At 40.0% G+C, this 12115-nt stretch overlaps 2 protein-coding genes and 1 long non-coding RNA gene across 4 annotated transcripts; all 3 read right to left on the bottom strand.

The window, feature by feature from the left end:
* Positions 1-603: 603 nt before the first annotated feature.
* LOC103980576 (uncharacterized) lies at positions 604-3639 on the bottom strand. Its single transcript, XR_671340.3, has 3 exons — positions 3480-3639; positions 3245-3374; positions 604-811 (listed from the first exon to the last, which is right to left on the bottom strand). It is a non-coding gene; the product is annotated as an uncharacterized LOC103980576 (long non-coding RNA).
* Positions 3640-5084: 1445 nt separating this feature from the next.
* On the bottom strand, positions 5085-5550 carry LOC103981544 (ubiquitin-NEDD8-like protein RUB2). The gene is made up of 2 exons (XM_065102427.1): positions 5282-5550; positions 5085-5226 (listed from the first exon to the last, which is right to left on the bottom strand). Exons 1-2 carry the CDS (start codon positions 5548-5550, stop codon positions 5085-5087), a joined length of 411 nt encoding a protein of 136 aa, XP_064958499.1.
* A 1223-nt stretch (positions 5551-6773) lies between these two features.
* On the bottom strand, positions 6774-10479 carry LOC135581823 (reticulon-like protein B21). Of its 2 annotated transcripts, XM_065102874.1 has the most exons (13): positions 9585-10479; positions 9437-9499; positions 9297-9359; positions 9154-9216; positions 9012-9074; positions 8875-8937; positions 8679-8781; positions 8511-8585; positions 8282-8426; positions 8111-8180; positions 7965-8030; positions 7366-7488; positions 6774-7286 (listed from the first exon to the last, which is right to left on the bottom strand). In XM_065102874.1, the coding sequence occupies exons 1-13, from the start codon at positions 10243-10245 to the stop codon at positions 7087-7089; spliced, it is 1758 nt and encodes a 585-aa protein (XP_064958946.1). In that variant the 5' UTR covers positions 10246-10479; the 3' UTR covers positions 6774-7086. The 2 variants fall into 2 exon arrangements, with proteins under 2 accessions (XP_064958946.1, XP_009395290.2); XM_009397015.3 differs by lacking the exon at positions 9297-9359.
* Between the last annotated feature and the right edge of the window lie 1636 nt (positions 10480-12115).

Genomic DNA, 12115 nt, shown 5'->3' with positions numbered 1-12115 from the left:
GACGATACACGAATGGACAATGACAGAGGCAATGATGGAAGAGAGATAGTTTGAATATTTTTGAGTTTGAGGAATTATTTAAGAAAAACCAAAATGGGGAGTACTTATTAAAAAATACCTAAAATGTAGATATTTTCAAGGAAAATCATCTTATCATTTTCTAGTATCCTAATGAGTTTTTAAAGAGTATTAATGAAATGAGAATTTTAGCTAACAATTATCTTATAATAACTAACAAAGATTAATTACAATGATATATATGTAAGTTTAAAATTTTTGAAAGGATATATATGCTAAATGTGTATTATGATAAATAAATATAAAAGTCACTAACCTTCAGAAATTTACATGCAATTTTGCCAAAAGAATTGTTTTCATGATCTAAGATATTTGTAAGAACATTTATGATATTTGTAATTTTCAACACATGACATGTAAAGGTAATTAGCCACATACCAATCAATAGGCAACCTAAATTCATTGATGTGTTGGCACCTTAAGAGATCAATGTTGTGATGGAATATAATATGATAGAAACAATATAATTTAATTATGATCACAAACTAAAATTGATAATTAACCATACATAATTGCAAAATCATGTCAAGAAAATATAATGGATTCCACAAAATTTTATTTGAAAACCACTGAAATTTTCACAAGAAAGTTTCACATATTACCAATAGATAATAAGAAAGACCATACACATGATTGACATCAATAATACTAAGCATTTGCAAGAGTTTTGAAAATCACACAGGCCTGGAACTCACAATTCTTTTGAGCAATACTCCATCGTCAAAGGAACATCCTACATGTAGAGATAAAAGACATCAGCCAAGAGTATGTGAACTTTGTAACATTTAGCAAAATTATATTCAATATCTGAATTACTTGAATATGACATGATCACATCTATGCAAACAACAATTACTTGTGCAATAGGTTTGTCCTCATTTAGCTTCAAGTTTTATGACCAGCAATCATTTAGACACTAGCTCTCCTTCTGCATGCCAAGTAGAGTCAAGCAGAAGAAACATTATTTTTCCCTAAGGCATCTACTTTGGTCATTAAAAAAAAATTATAATCAGTTATCTCCGTGCACCAGAGTATCAACATGAACTATGATCAGAAAACATAAAAATCATTAACCTATAAAATGTCAAATATTAATAGATTTTACGTGGTTGACTCTCCTACAGAAGACAAATATCAAATGACAGAAACCACATGACTATGTAGGACATAACCACAATGACATTCAAAAGGAATGATTAGAATTGTGTAGAATTAGTCATTGAGCAGTAAATTTGTTGTCTTGTGAATTCTATTGGTATTGAATTGCTAAATTGACAAGAACCCTCCGTGAAGTGTGACAACAATCAAACAGAACTTATAATAATCTTTTACAGCTGTCCCACCTAATACATGAATTTATAGGCATGCACAGATCGCAAATGTGAATTAACAGCAGTGAATTATATGCTTCCTAGCTGTAATATTGCAGTCTGTGAGAGGAAAAGAAGACTGATGAATGCTAGATTCTGTCTAAAAAGATGAGCAATCTTTGGAAGAAAAGCGGTGGTCTCCTACAGTATGCATAAGTTCAATTTTAAAATGGCAAAAGAATGGGACTGTTACAATGCTACTTCCTATTCTATAAAGTACTTTTAAAGCATGTCATTTAGATGATTGTTACAGTGCAACTAGTTGTTAGATAATTGTCTCAACAATCAACATGCAAGAATTCCAATTAACTGGTTCTCCCACAGAAACTAAGAATCTTATTCACCAGGAACAACTTGAAAGCAAGCCTAATAATTTCATTGCCTGGTATCTATCCAGGAGTGTCTTTTAAAGGTGTATTAACCGATGAATACCATAATACAGCTTGATGGAGTCAAATGCACAAAGACTCTCACAAATTCTTTGTAATTATCACATATCTTCAACAGGAAACGCAGGTAAAAGACACACATGTTATGCCATGGATAGCATAAAAACGCAGTATCCAACAACACAACATAAAAATACAATCCAACTAGGCACCTAGTGTAACAAAACAGCTACCAAGATATGAAACATAAGAGTTCTTTATGATTTACCATTACAAGTGTGAATACGATACAGATCATAACATTAACTCTTTTGAAAGGTTAAAAGAAAATAAGAAACACTGAAAGATGGCTAATAAACCTTATAGTGTATAATGAAGCAGGCAGGTTAAAAAAGAATTAGCAAGCTATAGTCTTTGGAAAATCTATTTTGATGAGTACCCTGATGATAACATACATAAGTATAAAGTGTCCAAATATACTAAGCTATGAAATAAAGTCAATTTCAAAATGAAACAACGATTTCCACGTTATTAGCTTCAAAATTTTCCGACATGTAGTAAATGTGACTGATGGCCTAAACGAGGAAGGGTAAGAAAAAGACCAATTCCTTTTTTCATAATTACTCCTTCGTTACACGAATGTATAAACTCTTATGGTTTATAGTAGAAATAAATATTATAACAGAATTCTGCAGACAAAGTTAATCATCTCTCTGTTCTATGTATATATTAGAATATGATTATTCACAATATTTATTTTCAGTTGTAAGACATGTAGTCAAATTGGCAAAGCATATGGATAAATGCTGAAGTCGCCAGATTTAATTAACTTGCGTGGTACATATTAGTATGAAAAACATCTGATAGCAAGTCAAGTAACTCAAATAATCTGGTCTTGTCTTCCATTAGAGCAGAATCATTGTTCTGAAATCCATAAGAGGTAAGTATGCATTGGCTACTTGTGGGGTTGAACACGCTAGAGAAAACACAACCCTGTAGTGGATACCCATTGAGGTTTACAGAATGTAGGCATCATGAGACAAGGATCACCAGTACGAGCCTGACCTCACGAAAACAATCTTTCTCCCTTTCAATTGTCCTTCCAGTATGAAACCGATATATGTGATTGGTATTTGCAGCAATAAAGAAGAATATGTGCACTATTATAGCAATTAGTGTACCACAAATTACAAATCATCGGCGATGGCTATCAACAAGTTTTAGAATGCGGCAACAAGAATTGATCTTTGACGTGGAAATAGAAGTATGATGTGAATGTAACTGCGAAACTCGGAAATCTAAGCATAATGACATTAAACACACCCAAATCCTAAGCAGAATCATATAATAAACTAATAGAGCAATGCAACAATAAAGTTGACCGACCCAAAGAGTCGAGATGCATACCCTAAGCAAGGGGCTCATAGTAGCTCGTCCGGTAGGGTTGGTGATCGACCGCCACGAGCACGTAGATGGCATAGATGATCCCAGGGATGTACCCCAAAATCGTCAGCAGCAAACAGATGCAGAATTCCAGCTTCGGATGAAACAAAAAGAGGAAAAAAACAAATCAACATCCGAAGAATAGCGAGAAGGGGCGAAACGAAGAAGAAAGACGAGAGATTGGGATGGGAATCAGTACGCTGCAGCAGCCGTAGTGAAGGAATACGCCAAGGGGAGGGAGGATGATCGAGATGAGGATCTCGAGGAACAAGCAGCAACGCTCCGAAGCCATTTCTCTCGCTCTCGCTCAATCCTTCTCCGCCCTCTTCGAATGCTGTTCTTTTGACGTTTCCGTGGCAAATATGAACGCGGGGATGACCCCAACTGGCGTTGATTAAGATCAACTCCTACGGAATCGGTCTACCTGCTTTGTCATTGGAAGAAAACATGGCCCTAAAGATTATGTTTCTGGGCTCCACCTAGTTGTCCAATGACGCGGGTGGTAGGGTGGAAAGAAAAAGCGCAGGGAAAGTATTTATTTTTGGTTATCAAACATGAGGTCAGGATGAGCTGTCTTGACCGAGACACCAGGAGCAAAATGCGGCCGGCCGATATCATGATCACGTGACCAGACACATCCGCATCATTTCCTGATTGGCCATTGTACGGCGTTTGAAGGCTGGAGGCATGCTCCGGATGTGGTGAGATGGATCACGACACGTGGATGGGCCTGCATTTGTCGCCGGGGTCATGTGCTGGCAATTGACCGATTCCATCAATGCGATACAGACACACAAGGAAGGCCATCATTAATGATGTAGCATCTGTCATCCCCATATTAGAGAGGCTCCACCACTAATTATAATATTTACATGGCATGTCAAGAAGGAACACATGGCATGTGACATGTCCGACTAATCCAATAAGATAAGAGATGAGGAAGGGATGGTTTTGAGGGAAGCATTGGCGGGTCGGAGGACGGATGCTGAACCAAATGATCCGGTAAGATAAGTGATGAGGACGGGATGATTTAGAGGGAAGCATTAGCGGGTCGGAGGACGGATGCTGAACCAAATGATCCGGTAAGATAAGAGATGAGGAAGGGATGATTCAGAGGGAAGCATTAGCGGGTCGGAGGACGGATGCTGAACCAAATCCTATATATTGAGCGCGTACAAGAGGAAGCCATGCATGCTCCCACGTCTCACAAGTGAAGGACCGTTCGACGGCGACGTGTCCCCTCCACCACGCACGCATGCATGGCTGCCGTTGCCCCACCGGCCTCAAAACCCCCTCCTCTCCCTCTCCGTCAGAGTGATAGAGAGAAGGGAGAGTGACTGAGCAATGAGCAACACCAACGGGAACGCGTCGAGGAGGGCGGCGCCGGAGGCCAACGCTCGCGGCGTGCTGCACCAGCGGCGGAACATGCCATTCAGCCTCATGACCATGGCCGCCGGGGGGTTCTTGATCGTCGCCGCCATCGGCTACTTCACCCTGTACCACAAGTCCCGGCCCGGCACCACAGCCTCCGACGTCGCAAAGGCTACCGCCGGTGACAACCGTGGGGCGAGCCACAAGTAGGATCTCTGTACTACTTTTGGTTGAGAGAATGATATGGTGTTTGACTTGGAGCCACGTTTTCAACTTCGTTTTATCTTCTAATTGAAGTAGGGAAAAGAATACAAAGAGAAAATGACACAAAAAGGAAAATGAACACTGTAAAGCAAATACAAACAATGTTTTTTGACGCTTAAATCATGTGCTCATCACATAATGGTTACAGAACACATTCTTGACGTCCTCACTAAGTGCCACCCCTCAGAGCAAGCACAAGGTGAAGAACAGAACCATCCTCGATGTTGGATTCCCGGGCAGTCTTGTCATCAGCGAGTTCCTTCCCTAAGTAGATAAGCCTCAACGAGAAACCACACCGATTTGTCAGAATCCTGGAAGAGTTCATGAGATGACAGTCCGATGGCCACACAGGTGTTGGTCACAAACCTTTGCTGCGGAGATGGAATCCCTTCTTTCTCTTCGATCCGTTCCTTGATCCTATCTATTGTATCGGTGGGATCGAAGTCGATCTCGATTTCTTTGCCTGTGAGTGTCTTGACCTTGATCATCATTCCACCCCGAAGCCTCAGAACCAGATGAAGTGTCGACTCTTTCTGGATGTTGTAGTCTGCAAGAGTTCTGCCATCTTCCAATTGCTTCCCAGCAAAAATCAATCTCTGCTGGTTCGGGGCGATTCCCTCCTTGTCCTGCAGCATCTCCAAGTAGTCATTCAATCAAAGAATTAGAACTTGTCATGGTCTCCGCCATTCATGAGTTGAGAAAATGAAGCTGATACATCACCTATATCAAAAACCCAATGCATAATATTGAAACTAATCCATTAAATAGTGTCAGATGAATCTAAAGGATTAAAAGAGGCACAGCAAGAATCACACACACGGTAAGCGGAAACCATAAGCTTCAGCAATTGAAGGTTTCACCGGAGAAACAGTTATAAAGATCAGCTGTAATATCAAGTATCAAGGCGACACGATACGGAAGCACAGTAAGATGATGGAGCAATAATAACATCGACGGCCATGCATGGAAAACAGCAACACCATAGTCGAGATAACCGATGGGCTCCTATGCGACATCAAAAGAACGCTAGATTCACACGTTTGTCTTGAACAAATGTATCATACAAGAAGATTATAAGGATCAACTTTATTTGGTTAAGACACATTAAATATTTTGATGTTTAAATCTTGGATGAGTATACCGTACCGAAAGGGATTGATTAATATATTTTTAGATGTGTTAAATGTTTTGAATGCATCGTACATAAGAGAAATACTTTGGGTGATGTTGGGTACTTAAATATTTTCTTTAAATATTTCTTTGTCCTCATCAAAAGAACCCCATATAAAGGGGATGTTTCAGGCCACAAACGCTATGCTAAATGCATCACACAATTCATCAAATTAGGTTAGGGAGCATTAAGTATAAGAAGATATTAAAAGTCACATCAAGCATCTCTTACGTTTTCCCTGTTAAGGAAACATTGAGTTGAGTGATGAGAGATGCATTGGTCGTAAAGGTCATGTTGGCCCTGTTCTGTTGATTAGTGCACACATCAATTAATCGAATAGGATTGATGAGTTAACTCACTGCATGTATAAACTTGTAGATCAACTTTGATGGGTTCGACCAATATCATTTTAATAGACTTTGATCATCGATTACGACCGTTTGATGACTAGGCCGTTAGCCATAAAGAATTTTAATCTTTATAATAATTCTAAGATAATTAATTATCTTTCTTCGTATCTGTTTTCTTTCTTTAATATAAATTATTAGGCAATGTTAACCATTATATTAATTTATAGGATCAGAATGGGCGGTGCAAACCAATAAAATTAATCGATCGATCGTTGACACTGCATCAGATCAGATGGTTGGTGGCATCAGTGGTCCAAAAGATGGCTCATGACGTCAGTGGTCCAAGAGAACAAAATACGTTCATCCCAAGAAACAAAGGGAACAGCAGAGAGAGACGCCATGTGCTGTGAGGCTACGTTTATTACCGTTTCCCCCTGACAAAAGCCAGATGGAAACGCACAACGCACATAGAATCGATCTCCTCGCTAAAGATGCTTTCCAAACACCACAACGTTCCAGTCTCCTTCCACCCTCCACCCTCCTCCCTCCTCCCTCGTCGTCTCTTTCTCTCGCTCCTATGAGTCTCTTTTACGCTGTCCTACTCTACTGCTTTCGGGGGGACCCACGCACTCACAATTGTCCACCTCTTCCTACATCCCCTTCTTTTGCTTTCTCTCTCTCACTGCTGTCCCACCTCTGTGTCGGTGGTGCAGCCCGGGCGGCTGCACCAGGCTCTGTGCCGGCTTGGAAACTTCTTGTACCTCCTCCACCACCACCACCTCTTCTCGCCCAGGCCACTCCTCGGCTACACATTGTTGGTAGTACTTTACAGCCACAACCAGCATGAACACTGCCCGAGAACATTGCATTAAGGAGTATAGATCACGAGGCAACAACTGGTGATGGTGTTGTTAGAGGAGGAGCCTTACCAGCCCAGATGCGAGCAACAGTGGAGGAGATGTTCCAAATGAGGGTGAAGATGGCGGCTGCCACCGCCTTCTTGTGGCTGCATGACTCCCACCCATCTCTAATCCTCTCCACCCAGAAGTTACCTGCATGTAATGCAGTTTCATCATTTAGCTTAGCTTCATGTGTAGGATCATAATTGATATGATGGAAACAAACAAAAATAAACTTGGCATATCATTCAAGAATTAGAAAGTTGGTGGTCTTTAGCTGACTAAAAAGTCGTAAATGATTCCTATTATAGTTTGAGGGTAATTTCCTCAAGAACTACCATATCAACCAACAAGCAGTAATTTCTTGGAAGACTCAGGAAGACACATGCACTGTCCTAACACATGCATTAGCAGATCTGATCCCGAGTCTGAATCACACAGCTAATATGCTTCCTCGTTAACCCCAGTGCACGTGGAAAAAGGACAAAGGAGTAACTTTGAGGCTACGTCTCGAATTCATCGAATGCAGCACAAAGCTGACCATGGGTTGCAATCTAGGAACCAAATGCAGAGAGCCATTACTCACTCTCTGAGCTTTGTATGTAACAAAAAGAACGCTTGTCGCTCACCATATTTCGCCAGCTGGGTGGAATAGGAAGAGCAGATCTTTGGTACAGTGAAGACGCCAAAGAACGCTGCAGAAGATTACAAGCATATCAATCTACTGCATGGTAACTTGGAACTTGAATCCTTCTGTCGAAATCCAGAAACTTACACAGTCTCGAGAGGGTCCAAATGGTGATGGAGTTTCCACACCTGGCCATGACGAAAAGTAGCACAGCCAGCTGCCAGAGCGACATGAATTTACCGGTGTTAGAAAGCTGCATGGGTGGTAAGAAAACAGGTGGCTAAAAACACAGAGCGAGGAAGCCAAACTCTTTCTTGCCTTCATGGTAGTTGCAGGGTCTCCAGAGAAAAGGGCCCTTATCTTAAGCAGTAGTTCATTTATGTAAGGGAGGAGCAGCCTTAGAAGCCAGATGGCCTCTTCTTCACCCACCATGTAGCTTTCATCGTACTCCACACTCTCTCCTCTGCTTCAGAACGTATAATTTGTGACCAAAACACAAGAAGAGGAAAAGCGATGATCTATGGAAGGTCTCATGGGGAGGAATTACCTGTGCAAGATGGACTTGTAAACGAAAATTAGTGCGAGATAGATGAGACCAAGATAGGAAGTTGCTGATATTAAGCTGCAGCATGAACACCTTGATGAAGTTAGCTACATCATCTGGTTCTTCAAGAAATCCCTGAGAAATGCTGATTTGAGACAGTCGAATCCTCACCTGAAATTGAGATCCTTGGCATAGGAAGATGACATGAGAATGAATGTTCCGAGACCGAAAACAAATGCCGACTTCGGAATCTCTCGCCACATAACCAAATCCACTGAAAAATTCAGCATGTTGGTATGATCTTTTGTAGGGAAATGAGAAATCTGTACAAAAGTATCAGATTGTTAGGGATGATGTAGCAACTCACCAATGCTCTGCATCCTATTGTGGTGCCCAGATTTGCTGTCAAACATTCTCTTTGCCCCTTCAACTGGTCAGCAGCAAAATCCAAGAAAGAGTCAGATCAAGAAGAAAAAAGAGCAACAAGGAAGAAAGGCAATTTACAAGAAGGCGGTTCAACGGGATCTGTGTCGATTGTCCTGTGATTCATCTTCTTCTTTTCTGCATCTGAAGATGATACAATCTCAGTCCAACCCTGATTGTTTCTACATCTGGTTTCTGAAATGCATAAAGAAGAAGGACTTACAAGGACGTAGTTCGACAGCATCTGAATCGATTATCCTGTGATTCATCTTCTTCTTTTCCGAATCTGATGATGAGACAATCTCAGTTCTATCCTGCTTGTTTCCTACATCTGGTTTCAGATATGCATAACGAAGAACAACTTACGAGGATGTGGTTCGACAGGATCTGGATCGATTATCTTGTGATTAATCCTCTTCTTTTCTGCATCTGAAGATGATGCAATCTCAGTAAAACCCTGCTTGTTTCCTACGTCTGGTTTCAGAAATGCACAAAGAAGAACTTACGAGGAGGTGGTTCGACAGGATCTGGGTCAACTATCCTGTGATTCATCTTCTTCTTTTCTGAATCTGATGACGAGACAGTATAATTCTACTTATTTTCCTGTATTTTTTGAAGGAATTACGTGAATCCTTGAGGAAATAAACAACTTACAAGGAGGTGGTTCGATAGGATCTGGATCGATTGCCCTCTGACTCTGCTGCTGCTCTTGCTTTTCTGCAGCTGGTGAGGTCGCAATCTCAGCACAATTCTGCTTCTTCTCGACAACCGGCGGCGACGACGCAGGAATTTCGTGGACCTGGTTAATTGTCTTCTCCTCCTCCTCCACGCTCTTCCCTTTCTCCACCGGCAGATCCATCTCCTTGTCATCAAAGCTTTCCCTTCCCACCTCATCCTCCATCTCCACCTCCCCATCATCTCCACCGACACCCTCACTACCGTCGCCGATCGCCAGCACCCGCACCCGCCCTACCCCTCCCAACTCCCGAGAATCCTCGGCCAATTCCGACCGCGCCTTGTGCAGCGGGATCGGACTTCCGCCGATCGATCCATTCATCGAGGACGCCGATGACGGAGGCGGCGTCCAGATCCTCCTCCGCCGCCCGGCGGCGATGCTGTCGCTCTGGTTCCTCCGCAGCCTGCGGTAGACTCGCATTCCTTCCTCGTCGGCGTTGCCGTCGCCGTCGCGGCTCTCCTCGCCGTTGAAGACCTTGATCCCGCCGTTCACGGCGTCCACCCTCATCCGCGCCTCCCAAACGGAGCCCGCGACCACTCCATTCCTGGTGAAGCTCCTCCTCCTGGCGCTGCCCTGCATCCCCACTGCCACTCTGTTTTCTTGCCTTGGAGTGGAAGAAATGCGGCAATGATTATGGAGAAGAAAGGATTGTGTCGGAAGGCTTCTCTTTTGCTGCCCTCTGCCTCCTCTGCTCTGTATTCTTTATCTTCTCTCTCTCAATTCGGTGGGAGATCGAGTACTGTGAGGTCAGGAGACACGGGGAAGAGGAAGCTAAGAGAAACTGCTGAATCCAGCCAAGAAGGTTCACATGGCAGGTGGCTGCTTAAGAGCCATATTTCATTGTTTTTTATTATTACTTTGTTTAAATAATTTTCTTTCATACTATTAAATTATATGCAATATACTCAACTCTTACACCAAATTAAATCTGAAATCTATAATAATAATAATAATAATAATAATAATAATAATAATAATAATAATAATAATAATAATAATAATAAAATGTTGACAGTTCGTGTCATGCCCTTAAAAAAAAATCGATGATATTAAAATTTTCATCACAAACCAATCCAGGATCCAAACTAATATTTGAGGCCATCGAAAAATATTTTATCAAATTCACATCTATAAAACATGTACAGTTTATAATCATATATCACATCGCTCGATAATTCATATTTATGATAACCCAAGCCAACTTAACAAACATGAACAACATTTATAGATCCATAAGTTAAGTAATTTATACAATTAGAACTTTAATCATTACCACAAGTTCATATCATCGTAAACTAGACTTAACATTCCAAAATTTCAAATAAGAGAGATTTTCTAACACTTTTACAAGATATATCAATTTCGATTCATCGATAATATTTCATTACATATAAAATATGCTTATACAATAATAACATAATAACCAACAAGACTTGCCCATAATTCTGAATAGCTCTCCACTATCTCAGCCCAATTCAAATATCTCAAAGAGTAACAAGCTAATTTGAAAGATTTTATATAACAACGAAGTGAGCTATAAGTGACGAAGTATATTCAGAACAAAAGGAACTATTTCAAACAAGTAACCTTAGAAAGAATATAGTAATTAACATTACGTAGCAAAATCAATCTGAAACCAACAATTGTAATTGAATTTTGATATTTTAAAATAAAAATATTAAATTTTTTTGACGTATGAAGGATACAAGACTCGTAAAAGTGATTGTAGATCATCTACAATAAATTTTCCAACATCGTCGATGGGATTCAATGACAAAACTATGATTCAATGACAATAGTAATTAACATTACATAGTGTTGTTATGATTAATCGGATCTAACAATCTTATGAAATCCATCAAAAACTTTTAAAAATAAAATTTTTGATATTTAGAACGCCAATTAAAAACCACTGAAAAGAATAAAGGATAATGATTTAAACAAACTATATGCTTAATGAAAAACCTATCAAATAGATTCAACAAATAATTATTGAAAATACACGATCAAATCTAATATTAATACTTTTAGTCCATGTAAAATGAGATCCAATAAATACAAGATTAGTCCACCTAGAAGTAGCAATAAATTCTAAATAATATCGAATAGGTATATTAACAACAAAAGGATATTCCTCTCTTTTATCATAGGACTAAAAATAATAATTAAAATCACCAAGTATGCACCAAAATGTCCAACAAAATGCATTACCAACAAAAAGAGATCCCTCTATTTTATTACGGCCTTGAAAAATATAATTAATATCACCAAGTATGCACTAAAAAATATTACACAGTTCCATAGAAGCCAAAGAGATTCTAACGAGCCACACACAAATGCTAGTATATATAATAGAGAGGTCATAATTTCTACAACATCGTACATACATTGAGGATAGAAAGATAATTCCTAGACAATCATAGAAATAGAGTTTCACACGAGAAGAATT

Source organism: Musa acuminata, chromosome BXJ2-4 (genome assembly GCF_036884655.1).
Source record: "Musa acuminata AAA Group cultivar baxijiao chromosome BXJ2-4, Cavendish_Baxijiao_AAA, whole genome shotgun sequence".
NCBI classification, from domain to species: domain Eukaryota; kingdom Viridiplantae; phylum Streptophyta; class Magnoliopsida; order Zingiberales; family Musaceae; genus Musa; species Musa acuminata.
This window is presented reverse-complemented; position numbering and strand designations above follow the sequence as displayed.

Coding starts and splice junctions, on each gene's coding strand:
- LOC103981544 (XM_065102427.1), bottom strand. CDS start 5,550: ATGCTGCAGGACAAGGAGGGAATCGCCCCGAACCAGCAGAGATTGATT. Junction 5,227..5,281: donor ATTCCATCTCCGCAGCAAAG/GTTTGTGACCAA, acceptor GAACTCTTCCAG/GATTCTGACAAATCGGTGTG.
- LOC135581823 (XM_065102874.1), bottom strand. CDS start 10,245: ATGCAGGGCAGCGCCAGGAGGAGGAGCTTCACCAGGAATGGAGTGGTC. Junction 9,075..9,153: donor TGCTGTCGAACTACGTCCTT/GTAAGTCCTTCT, acceptor TATCATCTTCAG/ATGCAGAAAAGAAGAAGATG. Junction 8,938..9,011: donor TCCCGTTGAACCGCCTTCTT/GTAAATTGCCTT, acceptor GCTGCTGACCAG/TTGAAGGGGCAAAGAGAATG.